Source organism: Drosophila rhopaloa, unplaced genomic scaffold (assembly GCF_018152115.1).
Source record: "Drosophila rhopaloa isolate 14029-0021.01 unplaced genomic scaffold, ASM1815211v1 contig_115, whole genome shotgun sequence".
Taxonomy (NCBI): Eukaryota; Metazoa; Arthropoda; class Insecta; order Diptera; family Drosophilidae; genus Drosophila; species Drosophila rhopaloa.
Genome location: NW_025334990.1, coordinates 18,398,641 through 18,422,811, shown reverse-complemented (window position 1 = coordinate 18,422,811; position 24,171 = coordinate 18,398,641). Strand labels below are relative to the sequence as shown.

Below are 24,171 nucleotides of genomic sequence, written 5' to 3'. Positions count from 1 at the left end.
AGGTTTTCTTCATTCATCGTCTTGATTAGAGGCACACCCACAAATATTTGCAGCCCAAGCCGGCGAAACAATGAAATTCGAATGAGTGGCTGCCAATTCGAAGGCAGTCTTTCACATTTTATTGTATCCATGGCGCAGTGGCAGAAAAACGCAATGCCAGCGATGGACAGCTGTCCGGCTTGAGTTGAGTGGCCAGGACCAGGAAGCAAATGCCAGAGCCAAAGAAAGACCAGTCGTTTTATCAAGCCAAAATCATACGAAATTTGACAGAAAATTACACGACTTAATGCCGCCCACTTGGCTGGCGGAAAAGCAGGGGCCGCGGGGGGAAAAGCCACAGAAGGAAAAGCGAATAGCTGGCTGGCTCGAGGCCCCAATCGAAATTAGTCAAAATTTGACTCGGGTTAGACAAATGGCCCGCGCGAATTTCCACCGAAATATAGAGGAAAAGAAAGACTAGTCGACGGCGCTTTCTGGCGATAATTATGAGTAATTTATTTAATGATGATTTGCATTGCGGACAAAACGTAAACAACGCCACTGAAAAGCTGGAAAAACTGTTTTTCACTTGTTTGCATCTGCGGCAGAGTCCGTTGTTTTTCCGTGCGGTTGCTGCTCCTTGATAATTGCAGTTCATTTGCAGTCGTGGCTCGGTTGATATATGGCCAAAAACTGTGAGTGAGTCTGTCGTGCATTTTTTATGGGGCCCATCAATTAAGTTGAACGAATGAACGAACGCCTTGGAGTTGCCCATGCACACAACATGCCACGTTTTAATATTAATTCACTCCATCCCCCGCAGACCAGAAATGCAGACACACCTAATAGTCGAAATGACCGTAGGACATAAAACATTTAACGACGCAGTCGGAAAGCCAAAGACCAAAGTGCCAAGAAACGCGTTAACAAAGTGCACTGCAATTCGGGGGATGGGAGGGTCAGAGGTTAAGAGGCGCCAGCCACGCCCATTAAACCGATAAATGGCAAATAAATTTGTAACTTGAATCTGTAGAAAAGTGAAAGATAAGTGGATAGTTGGCTAAACAACTGCTCGATCGTAGAGCAAATTACAAACCATTTCACTTAGCTTAATCTTAAATCATAATTCAGAGATTAAATAAATCAAAAAAATAATTAATTACATAATATTCATTCATTTTTAAGGCCACATTCATTGGCGATTTTCCTAAGCGACTCAAAATGTGAAGCGAATAAATAAATTTATTAATTAGCAACTCACGACAAGATATCTATTTAATTTATGACATTCCTAAAGAAATATTTTTGATGTCAATAAGAGTTTGCATTACTTAGTGCATCTGATTAAATTTAAACCCCTTATAGCGATAAAATAAAAATTTGGAAAATCTTTAATAAAACAATCAAGTCCAGCTGCTCTGAAGTCAATTTTCACTTATCTGCAGCCATTGAAATGGAAAGTATGCCACTTGTGTGTTTACGAGCACTTAATCCTTAGCTCAAGCCTAACACTAATTTTACTAGAGCATTGAATTTAGCACACAATTGTTTCCTGCCGTTTGTCCTTGAACCGGCTAACTAGAAAATGGGAAAAATAAAAGACTATGTATTTTCAATCAGCCAAGTGCAACAAATAACAACGAGTGTTGTTCTGTGGAAGAGATTTTCAGCCATTCTATAGTTTCTTGTTGTCTGTTGTTGTTTCGATTTTCCTGCGTGGCATTGTTTGTTTGCAGCAAATTGAACATTTTCATTAGATTTTCCTTTTCGCAACGGATTGGGGGTGTGGGGAAGAAAAGCCCTGGCACATTCAATTGTAATGCCCAGGAGAGCGATTCAATTGAATTTGTTTGTTTTAGTATACGGTTCATTTATTTGCAAAAGCGAATGAATGAAGGCAGCCACCATGCACTGGTTTTCCACCCATCCCCACATTTCGGCTGTAATTTGAACTTTGTCGAACTTCCGGTCAAATGGCGAGAGCTTCTGCCTCATAACATATGCCAGGTATTGTTCAAGTGCAGATCCAAGTAGTAGTTCTTATACATTTCACGTGTGTTTGCCGGGTTTTCCCATCCTCTCTATGCGAAAGTTTTGCCCCCAAAGTTTACTGCTCCCGCCATTTTCCCCGGGGACCTCTTAAGATTTCATTGTGTAAATTTACTGCCGCATTCTTTGTCCTTTCCGCCAGCATATAAAACAAAAAAGTGGACGGGAAAAAAAATAAGAGCAAAGCGACGCCGAATTCAAATCGCGAACTGCTTAAAAATGAACAACAAATGAAATTCCCATAGGTGCCAGAAGTTTGCCACGTCTGCAGGCATTTAAATGGCAACGGTGGCGTATACGCAACGCCGAGGAAATCTCCTCAGCTGCGCCACCGAAAACTTTTCCAGCCTGCATCCTTCGTGTCGCTGCTCCTTTCACCTGCTTCTACTTCTACTCGGCGTCTGCGAACGGGCAACATTTAATGTCATGTTTGTAAGTTTCTAGACGATGCCAACATGTTACTTTTGGCCCGCCCCGGCGATTCCTTCGTCCTTTCTTTCCGTCCCCGTTTCCTGGTTTTCCGAATCTCCGTTTCCTGGCGGCGCCAGAAAGTCACTTTCTGGCGCTTTCACACAGCCCCAAAATGTCGACGGCGTCTTGGGTTGAGACTATAATTCACTAGCTTTAAGTTTCTGAAACTAAATTATTTAGGTAGCATTAAATAAATTATTTTGGCTATCAAAAGGTGAAATAGCAGTTTGATTTTAAACAAAAACGTTAAGAAAACAAACGACAAAACATTAATATTATTAGATAGATATAAAATTAACAATGAAAAAAATGAATCGAATGATTATTAACGAGTAGTTGGACTAATATTAACTGAGAAAAAGTATTTATAAGTAAAAGGTATTGCAACTGCAAATGCTTTAATTGCCATGAGACTATTATTTGGGTTGAGACTATAATTCACCAGCTTTAAGTTTCGCAAACTAAATTATTTAAGTAGAATTAAATAAATTATTTTGGCAATCAAAAGGTGAAATATTAAAACAAAACGTATAAACAACAAACAAACAACAAATACAACAATATCATTAAATATATATAAAGTTAATCAAATGATTTAAAAACGAGTTACTGCAATAATATCCACTGAGAAAAAGTATTTGCAAGTTAAAGACACTACAACTACAAAGGCTTTAATTGTTATGATATTACGATATTATGATATTATTATATGATATTATGATATTATGAGTATTATTTGGGCTGAGACTAAAATTCACTAGCTTTAAGTTTCTAAAACTAAATTATTAAGTTGTCATTAAATAAATTATTTTATCAAAAGGTGGAATAGCAGAATGATATTAAAACAAAACATATAGGCAACTAACAATAAACAAAAATTAATAGATGGACAACAACGAGTACTTACACTAATATTAACTGGGACAATATATTTGTAAATTAAAGATACAAAGGCTTTTATTTGCCATAACTATAAAACACAATCAGTTTAGACGTCTAATCCGACTTTAAATTAACATGGCATGGAACTATAGACAAGCGACTTATCAAAGTCAACACGAGAAAAGTTTTCAATATACTCAGGCATTTTGCCGCATGGCACTATCAACAATTCATAAACATGCTCGTATGCAAACACCCACAACTACAGACGGCCGGGAAGATTATGTCGGAGACAATCGGATTAATATCAGACAAGAACAGCTCTGAGCTCTAAACTCAGAGCTCTATGCTCTGAGCAGGGCAAACATCAATGAGACGACAAAATGTAATGAAAACGGGCTCCAGATGGGACAATTTGTGGGCGGAAAGTGTGGGAAGTTGGGGAAAAAGGATTGGAATTGCTTTGTTGCCTCGGCTAATAATGTTGATCTGATTAGCCAAGGACCGCGGGGCAATTGCTGAGTAGACTTTACAATTAAATCAGGGAAACGGCTAAATGACTGCCAGACAAATAAGTCGACTTACTTGACTTTGCCCTCCTCCTTATTAACCTCCCCCAACCCCCGAATATGTGTCAAAAGTTTGCATTTGAAGTAATTAAATTTAAATTGAATTCACCCAGAAAGTCTGGGGAAAAAAAATTAATAAAAGCGGGAAAAGCAGAAGGCAGGAAACTTTTTTAATCCTTTGCTCATTTGTTTTCCTTTAGGTCTTCCGTTTTTTTTTTGGGTGCGTGAAGTGGGGATTGCTTTTGGGTTCGGGGCTCTCTGCATTTCCGTGTTATTAAAACTTTGAATGAGAAACTTTACTGCGTAATGGATTCGAATGAAACGAAATACGCTGCAGAGACTGCACTCGGATAAAACTGTTTTATATTATTACCAAGATGGGGTAAAAATTATGTTAAGAGCAAGCTGTAATGAGAGAATTTATAATTCCTTATAATACAATTCTTTATTGAATTAACAAAAATGTTTATATGTTTTATATAAAAAAGTCTGTTTAAGGTCTTAACTAATTTTTAAGTATGCCAAAAAAATATTTTTAAAAATTCCCTACTCTTTTTCCTTGAATATTTTAAATGCCCGCACTTCTTGGCCAATTTATTCAACTGGTTTCTGGCACTCCCAATAACTTAAACACTTGGGGAAATGGTCCGGGCTCTGTTATCGATGGTCGTAAAATGCAAGCGCTCTGAATGAAGCCATAGAATGGTGGTGTGGCACTTGCGGAATACGGCAATGGGCAATACGAGTGTCGCACACAACTCTTTCCAACCAGATCTAGCTCTAATCGCTCCCAGTCCACCGAATCCCCCCCTTCCCCTTCCCCACCCCTCCCACTGCAACTGTATTCCGCTGTTTTCCAGCCCACTCGCATGTTGCATCCGCTGGCGCATTGACTTTCATGTCGCGCCCCTCGCCAAATGAGTCACAATTAAAACCGATCCGTGTCAGAATTAGTCTTGGGTATTAGACTCTGGAAATACCCATTAAATATTCGCAAATTAGAAGGAGGGTGTTTAGTTCACCAAACTGTAAGTATAACAAAATAGAGACAACTAGGAATTTATGTAGTTAGAACCAAGTTAAGAACAAAGTTAACAAACAAAATTTGAACAAAATTATCTGACCTGCTTATATAAATTTCATTACATATGAGATATAATAACTTAAATAATAAATATATATTTTATCAAATTAAATTCCACATAAATATGGACCACATAATAACATATATATCAAGTAAATAGTTCTATTTGATTTAGACATTTGATTTACCAGAATAGGAAATTTTATACATTTCTATTGAATCTGTATTGAAATTTGTGACACCCATGAATAAATAAGAATTTATTCTTACTCACTATTATTCCTTGTCCGACATTCCCGCTTCTCCCAATGGTCATGGGGTATTAAAAGACTTACCTTACTGGAAAGCGAAAGCGAAATTGTTATTGCAACATGCAACCGCAACTGGCAAGCAACAACAGCCATGCCAACATTAACCACTATGTGGCTGCGTCGTCTCGCAATAATTGTGAGCAAATATTACACGAAAGCGCGGACTCCGCTAAAAGTCGAGGGGCGGAGGAGGGGGGAAAAGGCGGCCTGGAAAAGCGGGGAGGGGGTAGAGGGGTCGAGATTGGCGGGGCAAACGGCACATTATCGTGGCAGGCGATGACGATAGCCACAACAACAATGCAACATCATAATTATCGACCCGCTCCACTCGATTTTCCACCCCCCAAACCGCTGCGGCAATTATGCCAAAAGCGCGTTTATTATGTGAAAAGAAACCAGAGATAAAATATATTGAATTCGAGTCAGAAAAAAGTAAAGCGAGGCTTAAATCATTTGAGGAAAAGCCGTCAAGGAAATCGAGTGGCAAAAAAGTGTGTGTGTGTGTTTGTTCGTGTAAAAGAAACCAAACAAAAAACGAAGAGAAGCTGAACAAAAAAAAATGTGTAATATATAACGAAAGTTGTTGGTGTTTAGAGTTGCTTGTCGGCGGTGCATTTTACTTTATTTAGAGCACGTTTCTGTGGCATGTTACGAAATCAATCCGCAGTTGCATTCAGACTTCAGCAACATCAGCGGCAGTAGCACTAACAATTAAAAGACTCACGGAGGCAGCACAATTGGCACATTTTATTGATAATTAAATAATGCGAAATTTGAAGAAATTATTTAACTAAGCCATCCATCATGCATCATGCAATAAAATGGGCACTAAAACAGGTAATTGTTTCCGCTGCCTCAGTGGTTTTCAATTACTTACTGTCGATCATGAAGAGTGTTACATATATGGAGTAATAAAAATAACTTAGTGCTAAGAGAATTGGTTAGCATGGGATTAAAATAGGAATTGGTATTGTGGGATATTTATTTATTTTATTGGAGATAAAATTGGAAACTTAAGCTACGGCGGGAATTCCAATATATCTACATAAGCGGTATCTTTTTTATTATTTCTTAAAACCAAATCGTTTAATCATTTTTTCAGTGAACTGTAATGGAATATTTCCTTAAGAAACTCAACTGTTCTAATGCATTCCTTAAAAAAAATACAATCAATCAGGGGACCCAAGAAAATATCTGTTAAATATATATGTTTTAGGTTTTCGGGATTAGGGTTTAAATCGAGAATATTTTAAAGGTATCGCAATCTCTGTAAATTGAATTAAAGAAATCCATTCCTAAGCCTAAATTTAATGTCATTTAACACTTCCCCGGAATGCAGACCTTTTTCAAACAAGTGCCATGGCAGAATGCCACTTTAACCAGAGCCACAGTGTCATTGAATTGATTTACCAACGCCCATTGCTAATTGACAGCGGCATTCATTAGCCTCTTCCTCTTCCTGCCCCCTCCCCCCTCCCACCAACACCCGATCGACAATTGACCGAGGGGGGGAGAGGGGGACAGGGGTTATCTGGGGCGGGCTTTTGGCGACAGGATGATGATGGCGGGTGCAAACATGCTGAGCACACAGACACCGCTCGGTTTCAGTTTTCAGTTGCATGTGCCCCAGTTTCCGTGACCGCTGCTGCCTGCCAATGAATTTCCCGTTTGCCGCTGCCGATTTTCTTTTTTTTCGCTTTTCGTTTTTCCTTTTTCCACCACTATGACATAATGACGCGTCGCCCGGTTTTTTGATTGATCGATCGAGACGGAAACGGGAACAAAAACTGGATCCGGGAGACGCAGGCTGTATCAACAGCAAGGTGTCAAAATTGTTACAAATCAATAAAAATGTAAAGTATAAATATAACTTACAGATTTGATAGCTTTTATAAGGGCCTCAGTCGATTTAGTCCGAATTTTAAACTGATTTAATTGCTTCTCAAATTAAAGATGCATTTTATTTTCCCCCTCTATCCATTAAACTTTACTTTTGACTTTTCCAAATGGCTTATATTTTTAGTTAACATTGTACTCTCATCGCAGCATAAAAATGAAATAAAAAACCAAAAGGCTTCGACAAGAATTTTTTAAAAACTAATAATTTGTGGCCCCCAATGTGGTGGTTAGTTTCCAACGTGGCTCGACGAACCTCCCCTAGTTAAATCGCAAGCATTACAACAGTTACGTGTCCTTGTCAGGTGTGATTGTGCAGTGTCCTGTTATGGTCCTTCATCCCCGGCTCGAAGATCAGTGGTCGGCGGCCAGCACCTCGATAGATCGATGGGCAATCTCTAATCGCTCCAGTGGGTCCACTTCATCTGCGTCCAGGTCTGCAGGCAGATCCTCTGCTTCCTTGGGTTCCCCTGCATCTTCTGCATCGGTATCCGCCTCAGATTCAGACTCTGAACCATTATCCTCGTTATCCTGCGGCTTCGACTTGTCTTGCCGGTTTTTGGGCCGCCTTTTCTGTTTGTCCAGTCCGACGGCTCGGAACTTGACCCACATGACCTTGGTGGCATAGAGGGCCACCGCGGCGGCGGTCAACCACGGGTGGTTCATCATCATCCTGGCGCCCGCAGTGGTGGTGTCCACGGCCGGAGCGGTGGTGGTGTCGGGCGCTGCTGCTGCCTCGTCTCCTGCCCCCTCACCTCCTTCGGCTGGTGCTTCTTCATCACTCATCTTGGACTGAAAAGAGAAAAAAAAGAAAAAAAAAAATGTAGTCCTTGTATGTTTAAAAATTTTTCTACATTTTTCCAAATTTTCTTCTATTTTTTTTTTTACAGTACTTTTTTTGTTAGTACTTGCCTGATTAAGTCGAAAAAACGGCGAGGTGAAAACGAATTTCTCTTATAGTAGTTGTTAACGGTTGGGGTGATGGCGTTGGAATGATGTGTACTGCCAACCAGATGATTCAGGCCTTGGCATTTCGAAAAATCGGCCTGCTGAGGTCGAATTTAAAATAGTCAAAGCAGCATGTACAATGGGTTGAATCGTTTAAAATAAAACTAAATTAAATAGTCTCCAATAAATATTAATTAGAATTGGTAAATCAATGAAAAACATATTTGCTCGTAAACCAAACAGCTTTTCTTCAGCAAATCAGCTTTAAAGGCACCAATAAAGGCTAAAACTTGCTAAATAGGCCCGATTTGCCCCACTGTCCAGTTTGATAGCCTACTAGGGAATATGGTTTCAAATTATTTTAAGCCATTTGGATCTGCAAAACTAATGATTTCGTAGAATATTCTACGTGAACTGGCACTCCGTCCTTTTATCTGACTCAGTGGGTTGCTCGGGTGTGTGATTTATATTTCATAAGTTGATGAATTTTGTAACAAGTTGCCACATTTGCCAGCTGAGAGTTGCCCCCACCACCTGCCCCTCAGGTTATCATTTCGGTCTCAGCCAAGCGACAAATGACACAACGCAAACAAATGCAATTCGCATTTGCATTTCAACGTGTACGTACGAGTGAGCTTGTTTGAGTGAGTCTGTGTTTTCGCACTTCGCACCGGATGGTGTTAATTTCATACGCAAACATTTCAATCTCGTTGCCAGTTTTTACTTCAGCCACACAACGACTTGCATTTAATTTTTCTTTGCTTAAAATATCTCATAGTTTTTTATATACTTCATCCTCTAAAATATCAATAAAATAAAACTCTATTTACCCTCTATTTCAAATGTAATATAACCTTTTAGTAACAAGCACAAAATGAATACCCAATCCACAAGTAATTATTAAAATCCTGGAAAAAAATTGTCCAAAAATATAATTTAATTTAAACTAGTTGTTAAAATCGGAATCAATTGGCATTCAAACATAAAATGGTAATGTCAAACAATGATGATGTAACCTTTTATGACTAATGCAAAAATTTTAAAAAATAAATGATAAGCTATATTATTGAGTATAACCAATACGTGAATTATCCTAAGACGCTGCAAATCAAGACTCAAAAGTCTAATAATTGAAAGTATTCTTTGTAAGTCCATAAATTAATTAAAGCCCAAACTAGCATATTGAACTCCTGAACGGGATGTCGATTATTTCCACTCCAGAAGGCATCCAATCTCTCAACTATCCTTGATTCTCGCCGAAACTCTCTCCTCCAGACTTCAATATGTCACGACTATCAATTTCGGCTCCATTCCGATTTCGATTGGATTTGGATTGTTATGTGCGGAGAAGTCATAAACATTCAATGTGCAACGTGGCGTATGAGCAACACACGGAATCCATCTCCACCTGCCACAGATGTAAATTTTGATCGATGTCCATTGCGTAGCTGAAATCGAGAAGTCACTGAGAAAGCATTTCAATCTCAGTTGGTACATCAATTTGTGCCTATTCGCTGACTCGGCAAAGGTTCATCAGAAATTTATATCTTCAAAAATCGATCGTTCTTTTCTCATAAATCGTACAAAATCTCTATTTAATTTACCTTTGACATACATTTAATCACTGGCAACATAAAATATTTAAAGCACATAGTGGCGGATTATTTTATATTTGTGCCAGTTGGCGATTAAAATCATATGGCGAGAACAATGAGTGATATTTCACGAGGCCTGCATAATTTACCGCTCCGGAAGTCGCCGCGGATGTCGAGAGTTTAAATGCGGCGTCTGTTTTCCCACCCACCACCACCCCCCCACACAATTTTCCTGCCCGTAAGTAGGCTACGCCAGGCGACTTGCACTTTGTTTTATTTTTCCTCCTTTTTTTTACACTGCCTGCATTGTTAGCCTGCTGCCTTTGCTTTGCTCTGATATTTTTATTTTTTTGGCAGCCATTTTATTGTTGCACAAAGTTTCCAATTGCACAATGGAAAAGGGGACCACCCCCGAAACTTTCCACCCACGCCCCCAAAGTTTTCTGCATTAAAACAATGCCAAAATTGGGAGGCCCGAAAAAGGGAGAAAGTCCACAACTAAAATGGATATGAAGGCAGCAGATAATAGGGGGAAATGGCTTTCATATAGCCTGGCAAATATTAACTTCTGTCATCTGGTACCTTTGCCAAGTCCATAAAGTAACATTGACATCTTGATTTATGTATCATCATGTCGACATTCCGCATAGACAACTTTTTGGTGATTTTCTCTATGAACTTTACCTCCTTAATGGGACTTTGTTCATATATTTTATTGGCCCCAATGGCTCGTATTTCCTCCCGAACACACAGCACTTTTCGCACGCAGTTTTCCGGCTCCTTTTTCCACTCGCATTTCCCAGTTCCCTTTGTCACTGTGAATACTTTGGCTCTTTCGCCTTGAAAGCGCCATAAATCTTTTTATGATTTTAGCTTCTCCTTTGGCAATGACTTGATTCGCCTTTTTCACAGTGATTGTTATTGCGACTGCGACTCCGACGATTGTGACGCATACAAATTTCAATGTGTTTGTCACTAATACTGGCAGATCCTTGGACCCAAACTACCATGCAATTTTCCTAACAGATATACCCTCTTTTGTTGGATAAAATCGGGATTATGTAATGTTAAATAGAATACATTTTGGTAAATATTTATCCTAAAAATATTTTACATTTATCTAATTAATAATAATTAATTTAAGATAACATCGCACTATATTTTATATCTAGGTCATTGAAATGCATTCACTATTATTAAGTAAATATATTTATAATTAATGAAGTATACTAGAAATATCTTTTAACATCGTAATTTCTGCCCTTTCTGAGAAGTGTTGAATGGTAGGATTCCAGCATAGGGTAACCTTTGCTTCGATTCACTGTATTAAGCCCCATTTGAGCAATTTTCAACAAACATTTCGCGGCAGCACGCAACGCCATTTTGGCGACGAACGCCATGAAAACGGAAAATGGCCCAAACACGCGACGTCCCCGAGTGACGGGAAAAAATGGTTCTAGGACGAGGGAATGGAATGGCTGGGAATCCGCTTTTGGCCAGCCCACCATGGCGCCAATGGCAAAAACAACGGCAACAACCGGCTGCAAACGTGGCCATAAGAAGAGCGCCACAGTTGGTTTGGGTTCGGCATAAGCCAGGCGCCAGCAAAGTTGTAAAACGGCCAAATGGCATATAAAAATCGCTGGAATTGTTGTCGTCACAGTTCACAGTCGGAGTTGGATTTGGATTTGGATTTGGATTGGTACTGGGATTGGGATTGGGATTCGGATCTGCAAGCGCCAGTCAGACTAGTTCCACTTCCTCAAAAATTCACGGGAGTTGGGCGAGGTGAAAGGTTATGGCGAGGCAAACAAATTCGCTTGATTAATAAATCGATTCGCGGTCAACGATGCGTTATTGAGGGGATTATAAAATCAAAAATGCGAGTGCTGCTGAAATGAGTTTATGGTAAAATTTGCCCGCTATCGTAAAACTTTTATTGGCAGTAAAGAGTTAATATCGTGAAATTTATATTATGTCCCACAATTAAGACCAGGAAGCTCTAATCTGTGAAATGGCGTTAGTATTTGGTTGTCGCATTTATTCCCAAAAAATACAAATATAAATTTGTTCAATAACTCTTTAATTACCTAGTATTCAGAAAACATATCATTGAATCATTTGAATTTTCAACCATAACACATGGAGAGAGAAATCTTTACCCAAATTATGCCATCAATCTTAATTAGGCACGCGACAAACTCTTGGCTTTAATATTCAACATTAGAACTCTTTAAATTTGGAACCTAATGGCCCTATAAAAAATCCCCGAGTAATTAAGGTCAACGTGTGACAAAATGCTTGTAGCCTTGCTCATTATTTTCCTTTTTTTGCGGGCGTGAAAACTTTTATTAATTGTATGACATAAGCCCGATGGGCTGCCGAGTTTGCTGAGGAACGGCGGGTAGAGCGGGAAAAGCGGGAAAAGCTGGAAAAACTGGCACAAATCATTACACACGAGTGGCAGGACAACGTTGACAGCGGCCAATTCACACACACTAACACACTCCCACACCCGCAGAACAATGCAAATTAGCGTAGCCGTTTTATGCAATGCCATCGAGTCATTAACACATTGACGTCCTGCGTCCTTCGTCCTGGATCCTGAATCCTGGCCATGGGTCACAGTTCGGGTGTGCGTGTGAACGAGCATTAGTGTCATCAGCATTCGTGGCCCGTCACATCAACACCATTCCGCGAGGACGAGGGACCGGTGCCGAAAGGACCTCATTTCGGCTCATTAATTGAAATTACTCGGCTGACACGGAAAAAAGTCAAGCGATTAATGGGTTTTAGGGATTTAAAGAGTCGCGAGTACTTTCAATCTCAGTTTGGCGGCCTAATTAATATTGATCACTTGGATCCTTCAGGATTTAAAATGTAGCCAGAGCTCTGATTTAAAATTAGAAAGATCGATGGAATACGCTTTAAGTAATTAATAAAAACGGATCAAACAAAAAGAGGTAAACAAATTTAGTTTTAGTCTAGATAACTAAACAATCTACAGTTCAAAACAAGGAAACACTTCGATTTATAATTAGTAAGGTCGATGGAATTGGCTTTAAGTAAATAATAAAAACGGATGAAACAAAAAGAGGTAAACAATTTTATTTTTCAAATAGGTAACAAGTTAGTTAGACAATCTAAAGTTCAAAACAAGGAAACACTTCGGTAAAAAAGGCATTTGAAATGACCATTAAGCCGAGGCTCGTTAATCGAGTCCTTGTGCCTCCGAAATTCATCTTGAGAGTTGGAACCGCATTCCCGTTGCCATTGAAAGACTCTGCCCTGCCTACAATCCAAACTCGAGCACCTCGTCATCATCAGCAGGACTCGAGGACGACAAACGACACGAAATATGGAAAAATGAAAGGAAAAATCCGGGGCACCCAGCTGCCAGCCAACCAGGCAACCTTCCATCCACCCATCCATCCATCCATCCATCCATCCATCCATCCAGTTCAAAGCCAGCTGCAGCTTAATCCCGGAGCTTTGGCATTGCTTTGGATCAGCCACTACACAGGGTTCACATATAGAGAGTGCAGTTCAGGTGCAGGTGGATGTGGATGTGGATGTGGATGTATGCGATGATAACGATGATGATGATGATTGCGACGATGGCGGCAAGAACGCTTGACAATGACGCCATTGAAAGCACTTTTCCCTGCATTATGTGGCTGTGTGAATCCGGAGCTGAAGGCACAATCTGAGGTTGGGATTGCGGTTCGGTTTGGCTCGGATTGAGTTGAGTTGAGTTGGGTTGGGCTGCGTTGGAGGAGGGCAGCAGAATTCGGTTTGGCAATCAAAAAGTCATCAAATATGAATTTTACGCTATAATTTTTCACCTGAGCAGGGGATGCCCCTCCATCCTGCAACGTTTAGCTGCCATTTTTATGGCTTTTCTAGCTGGTGCACGCCCTTTGGCACGTCTTTCAACTCAATTGCACTTTTGTGCATTTCTTAAAAAACTTCCTCCCATTCTGTGTGGCAATATAGCTGAATATATAGACAGATGTTGGCAGACACATTCGAATTGATGGAAGTGTGTCCTGTGGCTTTTTCGCAAAATATTCAATTCAATATACGCATGTTGATTGAAAGCGATTGGGAAACGAAATCAACGGAGAAGTGGCGAAACTTGAAGGCAAACTTTACGGATAAAGTCAAGTGTTGAGATATCCGAAAGTTTTTATTTGTACAGCTTGGTATTAATAGCTCCGGGAATTTAATCCTGGTAGCTGTGAGTTCTGACATTCAAAAAACAAAGTGCTTGGATTATCTCAATTAAAGTGTTTATAAAGATTTATAACTTTTGAAGAGAACCGTTTAACACATAAAAAGATATATATTGTTGTACGGTTGATTTAGCCTCCATTCAGGTCAAAGATAAAAACCTAAATTTTAATTGAAGTTAGCAAAAAGAAAAACTCAAGCCTTGTCCCCATATGATTCCCGTATATTAAACACGTTTTTTTCAACATTTTACTTGAACACTTTTATTTCTGTTTTTGGCCTGTTTTTTGTTGAGCTGCTCAGGGAACTTCTGTGCTCTTTTCGTTGGGCAAAAATTAAATTAAAGTTTATGCAAGCGTAACGGCAGCCAGCAAAAATCATTTGCCACAAAATCCACTAAAACCCAATTTTGTGCCAACAAATAAAATGAAACACGCACAAACAGCAGCAGCGGCGCAGTGGCGAAGTACCAAAGTAGCAACAAGGAGCGAGTCCTGGACGAGCATGTGTAGAAATAACAGGGCCAAGAAGGAGAGCCAGCCATCCAAGGACCAGACAAACCGATGCACCCAACGATGGCGCAGCAAAAAACACAGCAGCAGCAACAAAAGCTGCAATCTGCCTCAAGACGTTGCAGAAGTTGCAAGGGGAATGGTGTAAATACACTGTAAGAAAAATGTGTGAAAAAAAAATAATGTAGATAGCTTAAAGACTAAAAGATTAGTTTGCTTAGACATGGTCAAAAGAACGAACAGACGGATATATCTAGATATATATCTCTTGATGATGCTGATCAAGAATATATATACTTAATAGAGCAGGCATTACCTCCTTCAATGCGTTGCAAACTATTGATTGCAATTATAAATAGCCTCTGCAAAGGCATACAAATTATTTTGAAATACCAGAGGACTTAATGTAATATCTAAGGACTTTCCAATTAAGGATGCACTAGTTTTCCTCAGTGCAGGGAGGTGGAAAGGGGTGGCGACGCGGTTGGCTGGAGTCGGGATTCGGTTTTGCGGCTGTGACGCAGATAAGCAAAAGTTTCGCTCAGTTCTTGAAGTTGAAGTTGATGTGGGGAAATGTGGAGATGTGGAAATGTGGAAATGCGGACTGAAGAGAGTGCAGAGTGGCAACCGAATCAGAACTGAGAAATCATGTCATTTGGCAGGCAGCGCCGCAACATTTTGCCGCTTTTAATGTTAGCCAAACTGTCAGATGATGTTGTCTGCCCGTCCGTCTCTTTGGCCAGTCCTTGTTTCAATATATTTCCCTTTTTTCCACTTAAACGCCAAACAATGCGACTGTAGCTACAACATGTTGCAACATATTTCAGCTGCGGGACTTTTTAGCTATCAATATTTAACTTAAGAATGGCCAGACGTAGATAAAATGGGGTGGATCTTGGAAAAGTTATCCACCCAAATGATCTAAATATCCATTTAAAAACATGAAATGAAGTTCATAAAAGTTGGCCCACCATATCGAGTCCTTCACCTTTTCCAATTAAATCAGATTTTATAATATCACACCTCTAAATATGGATTAAATTAATTAAATTTCTTTTTAAACCTTGAAAAATTGTTTGACCCATTCTTAGGTAAGATTTCGATGACTTGCAGGATGGCCAGCGTTGATTTAGAGGGGTAGATCTTATTACCAATTAAAATGAAAATTTAATCTGAAAGAAATTATAAATAATCGAACAATGTAAAAACTATATTTACAGACTATTCCTTTCTAAAAGGTTAAGTATATAATTTCTAATTAATTCCATCTACTCCGCACTTCCTTAAATTCATCGCCATTTTTGCATACTTACTTTCTCCACTTCCCACATCCGTTCCAATCCGATTTCCTTCCGGCTTCTCCTCCTCGGAAACACGAAACGCCATTGCGCATTTTTCAAATAATTAAATGCTAAACATGAAGAGCAGGGAGAAAGGGGGGAAAAAAGGAAAGTTGTCGCGACATCAAGATACCAAGATACTTTTTCTGTTCGCCTCCCTTTGCGAAACTTAAGTGGGGAGCAGATCACGACGATGATGAAAGTCAAGTCAGTCAAGTCGGTGGCAACTTGAAGCCAACTTAGCCAGTCAGCTGAAACTGTTGCCCGGCCAAAAAGGTAAGCTGCACCGGCAGCCCAGATAAACCTTTATCAAAAGTTGCACCGCCCACCCATCACACCCCCCGCGATTATCTTTCCAAGTCAGTTGCCGTAAGGCGACACTTTTAGTGCACTCTCCGCCGTGTGACAGTTCACAAACGACAATGGCACAAACACCAGCGAAGGCAAACAAACAAACGAACAAACAAACGGGACGAGACTGCTGTCCTTCAACTGCCAGGCTCCACTGCTTTGACATTTGCCACCTGCAACATTTTTTTTTCGTTGCTGGGCAAAGTTTTACCAACTTATCGCCCACTTTGGCATTGAATATTGCCATGGCTTGGCCGCTACTCAATGACTTGGCAACTAATTTGCACGCAGAGAAAGATGAATTACTGCAGATGGGAAAAATTATTAATTTAATTACAATATTTTATTAAATACATAGAGATAACCTACCCACATTTCTTTCCGTGTAGTGGAAGAAGCTAGACTTAGTCAAGCTTAATGCTTTTCGTGAGCTCTGGTGTTGATTTCCCCAGTCGCTTGGCTGAAATTGCGCATACGCCACGGGGTCCGGCCGGCAATCGCATAGCAGTGACAAATGGCAAACGCTAAATGGCGTATCAAGGGGTGGAACAAAAAGTTTAGATTTAGCTTAAAACAATAATCTTTATAAAGGTTAACATTTAAACACCTGTTCATAAATAAATAAATGAAAATACTATTTAGTAAACACTAAACTCTTTGTAAACTATTTGTAATTGCATACAAATATTTAGAGTGTTTCTTAGATTTAAATATAAATTAAATTAATATGTTAGCTTAACTCTTATAAATGATATCTAAATAAATGATATTTAATTTGCTTTGTACAATGTTTTATCACTGCATAAACCAGCTTATTAATTTGCAATCAGAACTCTTTTGGCACCACTCGCCGTGCAGTCAACCGGCTCATTCAAGTATCCTACTTCATTTCACTCATTAAAAGCGGCACCCGGGATGCGGCAAAGGCAATGATGGAATGGCAGCACAATCAGCTAACCAAACTTAACCAGGCAAGTTCCCCTGCCCCTGTCACCCCTTCACACACGCATCCTGGCACAGGATCCTGGCACAGGACCATTAACGTGTGTTCGAGGGCGAAAAGGAGTGCGGGAAAGTGCGAACACTTTAAACGCAAACCGAGGAGAGGCCCTAATGGCAGTTTGTATCTGCATCTGTTCAAGTATCCACGAAATGCATCGGTATTCGTACATTGAGCTATAGAGATAGTTAACCCTACGATCCTCATTACTTTTCAACTAGCTTTTGGACAACATTACAAAATAAACAGTATTTAACAGCCTTCAATTCGAGGTTAATTTTTCGTATTTATATACATTATAATAAAGTATATAATTTTTAACTAAACGACTTCGCTAAAATATAAATAAAATGAATACCACTGTGTGTGGTAGCCGCTTTGCATTCATATTAAAGTGTGACGAAATGTTTTTTCCCCTTGAAATCAGAATAGCTATCCAATAGTTTGGTCTCATAAGTTTCAGAGGAATGTCGTCTTTGGAGGGTGTATCCCTCCCAACAGAGTTGCCACCCTGCGCCGCAGGATTCACTTGGGTTATTCTGATGAACACCTGTCTGCCAAACTTGGCACGCACAAGAACTAAATGCGCGGTAAGAAAGGTTTTTTAAAAATGAAAAGATCAGAGTCTAGAAACTGCGTTTTTAGCATGGGTATTACATGCACCCAAAATTCGGAAAGTGCATGCGTCGGAGATACGACAAAAAGCAGCAGAACGGTGTAATAAAAGACTGGATAGACTCTAAACCGAAGACGACGACCACAAAGAGACCTCGGCCCGCGACCGCAACTCCCTATGAGGGCGCTTATTATGCTTATAATGCTGGTTTCGGAAGAGGCAAAAAACGAAAACGATAGGCATAAAAATACAAATACAATACATTGTTTTCTGATTACCATTTAATTATTTGCCTTTTATTGCTGGGATTAATATAACAATTGTTTAAATATTATAATCGTGGCAAGCATGACTTAAACTAAACTAGAACAGAGGCTAAAATTCGTCAAGCCGATGTTTATATACCGCTGCTCTTACCTATATGTAATATTTAATATTTCGATTTCGATGCTTAAAAACATGGATATCGATTTACCGATATATTGTTTGATCGTTAGTATTTCCTCTAGAAGTCCAATTGAGGGTTACCATTTTAAATTTGGTAATGGGTCACATTTGTACAATTCATCGGAAACTTAGAAACTAACATATAAATGTGTAAAAAAAACTGATGGTTCCGATTTTTATGAAACTGAAACTATATTTCTATGTGAGCTTTATGATATAGTAGGCTTTTTTAAACCAAATACCTTAAAACTGAGTTTGCGCAGAATTTAATGATTTAACCCTTCTCTCTTTTTGGTAAGAAAGTAAAATACTAAAAACTATGATTAATAACATTTATTGTGTTCTTGAAAACTGGAGACCTTTCTTTAAACTAAGACCAACCAACTAAAAAGTGCTTCCTTAATTTTTCATTGCAGGTACGTTCGCTGATTTGACGACAATAGAGGAAAGGACACTTGCCAAAACAAATGTCACGTGAGCCACACAAACTTTTTCTTGCCCCCGAGCTCTGTAAATCTGGCTATGGTTTTGTTTTTCCTTTGCCGCTTCTGGTTCATCATGGCAGCACATAGAAATATTTGGCTACCCGACGGCATAATTTTTTTGTTCGCTTTTCCTTATTTCCTCGTGATTTTTTTCTCCACTCCACGATTTTCTCTCAACCCGATCCGTGATTTGGCAGCCTGAAATCACGTAAGCCAAAGGGGAAAGGGGAAGGCAGTTCCGTCATGTGTCTGCGTCTACTTTGCTCTGATTACAAAACCCAACAACAGATTCACTGAGAAAAACACTCAGCAATAACTTATAATATGTATCTCTAAGCTGTTTAGAAGTCACAAGAGTTTCAATTTTAAATTCAACATTAACTTATGTTTGGAAATTTATGCAACTAAAAATATTAAATTCATTTTAGTACTTTAAAGTAATTTAAAGATGGCAAGAACATAGCCCTTGTGTTTAAGCAACTATTAATAAAAAGGAGAGTTAGAAGTTTAAATCAAAAATTTAAGATACGGTTAAGATACGCGAACTAGCAATATTGGTTTTGTGATTTAATTCTTGTATTAAAAAAGGTACAAGAACACTTAAAAGACATATGTTTATATCAAATTAAAGATGAAAGCCAATAGCATATTTACGTATATAGTTCAATGATTGTTTTTAGCTTAAAATGTATCTAAGGTATTATTTTTTTTTCTGTGGGGCAGCCAAAACAATTTGGCAGCCGGGCTCGCGCGCTTTGTTAACGCCCGAACGACCCTCGAATTCTTTGGATGTGGAAGTAGATGTGGAAGTAGATGTGGATGAGGATGTGGATGCGAGATGCAGTTCAGCCGGTTTTTGTCCTTCTGCACCTCCGTTTTCCCTTCGTTTGCCAACTTTGTTTTAAGTGAAAATTGAAACTGAGCTCAGCAACTGTCCGATGGCTTTTTATTTGGTGATTGCTTAGCTGGGGCTGCTCCTCCTCATCCTCCTCGTTTCTTTCAAAAATCGTGTAACTGAAAACTCAAAGCAAACGAAAAGTCTACGTGACACCAACGGAATGCCGGGGAAAGCTCCTCTGAAGGACTAAGAAAATGGGGAAGGACAACACATGCAGGACAAATAACTAGCAAGGGTTTGCACTTCGATGGGCCTTCTTAAGGTTCTGCGACAGCATCCTTTTCAATTTCAATGAGACAGATACATGTTAAAAATCTATAGATATTAATCTTGACATTAAATTTCAATATTTAAATAGGTACTTGAATAAGAAAAATATACATCGTAAATACCAGAGAAAACCAGCCAATAGAAATTCACATATAATAAATGTGAATACTTTACTCATTCATGTACAAATGTATACAAAATACAAGCATTTTCACAGGACATGAAACAGATCGATGAAGGGATATGAATAGATCGTAGGTTAATCCTGGGTCATGGGACTCATGAAATCTTTAGCTCTTTGTATGGAATGAATGTTTGAAGGAATGTTCAGATACGTGGACTGCTTCGGATCAAGTCTTTTTGGGGGCTCGAGTTCTCTGCCTTGGTTTTTGCTTCGGGGCACTCCGCTTTTTGGGGCAGGCTGCCTCATGGCAAGCGGTTTGACTACACTCGCCGTTTAGGAAACTGAATCTCGAGTTGACATACATAACCTTCGCCTCCGTATTCTCCAAGTTCTTTTCCGGGGGCAAGCGGCAAATCTTGCGGATAACACTGGGTTTCAGGGCGCGGGGAAGGGTGTTCCTTTTGGCGGCTACCGGCACCCTCGGCGATTTCCGGCTTATCACTTGATTTTCCCGATTTACTCGCGGCTGCCGAACAGCAGCTTTCCTCGGACCATCTATCATTTCCGATAATATCTGCGGAAATATTTAGATTCAGTTAAATATATTAGATTAAAGAGTACTTTGATATCTTACCTGATTTTTGTTTTTACGTTTTGGCATGTTTTTTCTTTATACCTTTCACAAACTGGAGATTTGGAGTATGACAAAAACTAGAAAATAGGTTCTGGACTACCCAGAAAATCAATTGAAATGAAATATTGACATAGAAGTCAGTGCTCCTATGAATGAGTTAATTTGTTGAATACCAAGGCCTGCTATTTGTATTTTGCAAGCTAATAAAAATTATTATTTATAATATATTTTATAATTCCAAGAAATTATGTTTTTGTAGCTGTTCGTATTTCTTCTGGTATTTATATATATTTGTCTAATAACTTTGGATTGGAATAATTTTAAGCATGTAAATTACTTTTTCAGTTTCTTGACATAGTTTCAAGTTATACATTACTTATATACAAACTATTAATTACTTATATCAAAAAGAAAATTGTTGCAAAATTAAAAAGACTACGATAAGCTCACCTTTTGTCCTAAGGACTTTTAAGCTTCTGAGAGTTTCCTGACTTCACTAGGCTTTGTGGATATTGGAACCTCTTCGCAACTTTTGAAAACAGTTGACCAAATCAAGGAGGCGAAATGGAGAGCTTTAAACGCTTTTCAACACTTTCCGGCTGAGATCCTCGGAAACTCAGGTGGAACCCAGCCCCCCGCTTATTGACTTTCAAGCTCAGTTTACTTTCCCGGCGCTGTTTGACTTTGAGCTTGGCCAGGAGCTGCCAAACAGAAGGCTGCAGGCCAACTGCTTGAACCGGAGTGCTGGGAAAATGTTTTATGCTGTGCACGGTGAAAATTCACATAATTGCAGTTGGAATTCAACAAACAACAGCGGAGCGTAAATAGAAAGCGCAAAGTCAACAGAAAAGCGATAGCAAAAAATACTGCAGAATGGTGAATCCTGGTAAGAAAAAAACAAAAAGTAAAAATGGCAAAGGATGGAATCAGCACCGTCACCGCAACAACAGCAGCAAATACAAACAAACAAACTAACCTTTGACCCCTCCACCCCATCGCCTCTGTTGTTGTTGTTGTCCACTTCAGGTGCGCCAAGTAATTGCAACTGAAACTGAAACTTGGCTAAGTTGCCAAGGAAACGAATTGCAGCTTAAATTGGAGCTGAAGTCGAAGGGGGGGAGAAAAGAGGGAGGGGGGAAGTATCCTTTGCAGGGGATGCAGGATCCAGGACATCCAGGAAAGCCAACACATGCACACAAAAGCATTTCGATGCAGGTCATTGCGGCTAAATTAAAAGAAATCAACGCAGGTCGATCGGGCTGAGGGGTAACCATTCCCAGGGAGGTGGTTACCGGAGTGGCTACGGGGTGGTCTACCCGGTAAGGGGGTCACAGCCCCCAGTTGACAATATACGCAGAGATAAGGAACAGAATGGAAAACGGCAAATGGGAAGATGCAACTTGAACTGCTGCAGTCTGTCGTTGATTTTAATTAAAATCTTTAAGCTGCTGTTGATTATTAATTATAATGCCACTCCGCTGGCACTACCAACTGACACGGATAATAAAAATAGGGAGGAGATTATAAATATACAAAATAAACAGTCCTTGAGTGCTTATAATTTAAGTATAGCTTCAGAGGGAATGCCATTTGTCGTCCTGTTTCAAGGACATTTTAGCCAGTGACGCAAAGGAGATTAGAAAATGCCGAATTAAGTCATTGCTAAGAAAAGATTTTTTGATTTTATTAAGGTTGTCATAACTACTTAATATAATTCTTTAACTAACATAAACATTACCATTTTATAAATATTTAAATCACTTTATTAAAAGCAAGTAGGTCAATAAATAATGATCATTTTATATAATTCTTGGATATCTTTATTTACTAAAAAATAGTTTTATTTATTGTGAAAAAACTCGTTAAGCCCTATATCCCTTTTAAAATCTATTTGAACACAGTGTTAAAACCATAAAAACATGCACAAAATTAAAGTGAACTCACCTTCATAGCAAAGTTACTAAAATGATTTATGTAAATTTAACGCAACAGAAAAAACACTCTTGAGCAAACAAATTTAAGCAATTTGTCAAAAGAAAACAAAACACAAAAGCCCAAACAACATCAGCAAGCCAAATCCAAACATAAATAAAGCACAAAGTGTCAGGCGGACGGACGGACAGACGGACATGCAAACAAACAAACAAACAATCGTCCCACACCTGCCACGCCCCCACATTTGTGGGCGGCAAATATCGGGGGCGGCCGGCTGCTTTTAAGCTGCCAAATCCGACAATTAAATTATTGCATGACAAAACATGCACCGCAAAATATTCAAAGCGCGCCAAAAACAGGATGTAAACAACAATAACAGCAAAACGAGGAGGGAAAAACAGGAAAAACCTCGGGAAAACACACAGACAGACGAGGCGAAAACATCAACAGCAACTAGCCAAAACATAAACACAAAAAAACATTGAAGAAAAACTGAAAAAAGAACAGATTCATCTTCCGCAACAAGAACAACAAAGGGCAGCCCAAAAAAAACTTTTGGCATAGGAAAATCGAAAAGGAAAGGAATCAAAAAAAAAAGGCGAGCGACATATTCCGGTGTTTTCCACCCCACTCCCCCTCCCTTCCCCTTTCGGATATAGCTCATGGCAATAATTTGAAATTCGATTACCATAACCAAGTACTCGGAAAACACAAACAGAGATCGCAGGGAGCCACACACACATGCAATTCCCCAAAAAAAAAAAAGGAAATAGGAAAAACAGTCGGGAAAGGGGAAAAGCGACATTCTCGCTGCCAGAGGCGAAAAACTGCAAATGGCGAAAACGTTCGCTAAAAGGTCGCCACATCAGACTGGCAGCAGGGAAAAATGAAACTAGAAAGAAAACAAAAAGCCAGCACACAGAACACACACGGTCAAAACCGTGGCCAAAAAGCCAAAACGTGAATATATCAGAATTTTCGGGCCAAACAAGGCTCGACCGCAAACAAAAAGAATGTCTCTAAATACAGCGGTGTGGGTGGGCAGGAAAATTGAGCCAGACTTGAAAACAGTATGTGGTCTTATGATGATGAAGCAAGGAAACTCGAATAGTTCACTTTAATTTGTATATATGTATGTGGCATAAAAATGATTGGACTTTAAAATTCATTTTTAACTGTTTGTTCAGCTTAAAGTATTTAATGTTTATTAGTTAAATATTGAAAGTATTTAAGTCTTTTAGATTAAAAGCTAAGCACTTAAAAGTTAATCTGATTAAAATACAATGTACTCACAATGGTTTGTTTTCATTTCGGGAAATTGCAAAATATAGTTGGTCACGGTCAACATTTTGTATTATAAAACTAAATTATATTAGCTTTTATATTTTATTTAATTTGCATAGCCACACATTGTAATTTTAAATTATGTCTTAAGTACCTGCATTAACCATTATGTATACATTATATACAGGAATTTTCAGATCTATTCCTAGATATGTGTTTAAAACCAAGTGAAAACACTTTTGTATTTTGCCCAAAGTT

General features: G+C 39.1%; 4 protein-coding genes across 4 annotated transcripts in view; 2 read left to right on the top strand and 2 right to left on the bottom strand.

Annotated features, from left to right (window-relative positions):
• The window catches only part of LOC108051185 (protein muscleblind), a 160,931-nt gene that overhangs the window by 17,124 nt on the left and 119,636 nt on the right, over window positions 1-24,171 (top strand). The window lies entirely within an intron of this gene.
• Window positions 7,337-8,245, bottom strand: LOC108051187. Its single transcript, XM_017133198.1, has 2 exons — window positions 8,154-8,245; window positions 7,337-8,033 (listed from the first exon to the last, which is right to left on the bottom strand). Exon 2 carries the CDS (start codon window positions 8,025-8,027, stop codon window positions 7,596-7,598), a length of 432 nt encoding a protein of 143 aa, XP_016988687.1. The 5' UTR covers window positions 8,028-8,033; window positions 8,154-8,245; the 3' UTR covers window positions 7,337-7,595.
• Window positions 17,688-18,121, top strand: LOC108051190. The gene is made up of 2 exons (XM_017133200.1): window positions 17,688-17,810; window positions 17,866-18,121. Exons 1-2 carry the CDS (start codon window positions 17,688-17,690, stop codon window positions 18,073-18,075), a joined length of 333 nt encoding a protein of 110 aa, XP_016988689.1. The 3' UTR covers window positions 18,076-18,121.
• On the bottom strand, window positions 20,076-20,806 carry LOC108051189. The gene is made up of 2 exons (XM_017133199.2): window positions 20,695-20,806; window positions 20,076-20,634 (listed from the first exon to the last, which is right to left on the bottom strand). Exons 1-2 carry the CDS (start codon window positions 20,719-20,721, stop codon window positions 20,287-20,289), a joined length of 375 nt encoding a protein of 124 aa, XP_016988688.1. The 5' UTR covers window positions 20,722-20,806; the 3' UTR covers window positions 20,076-20,286.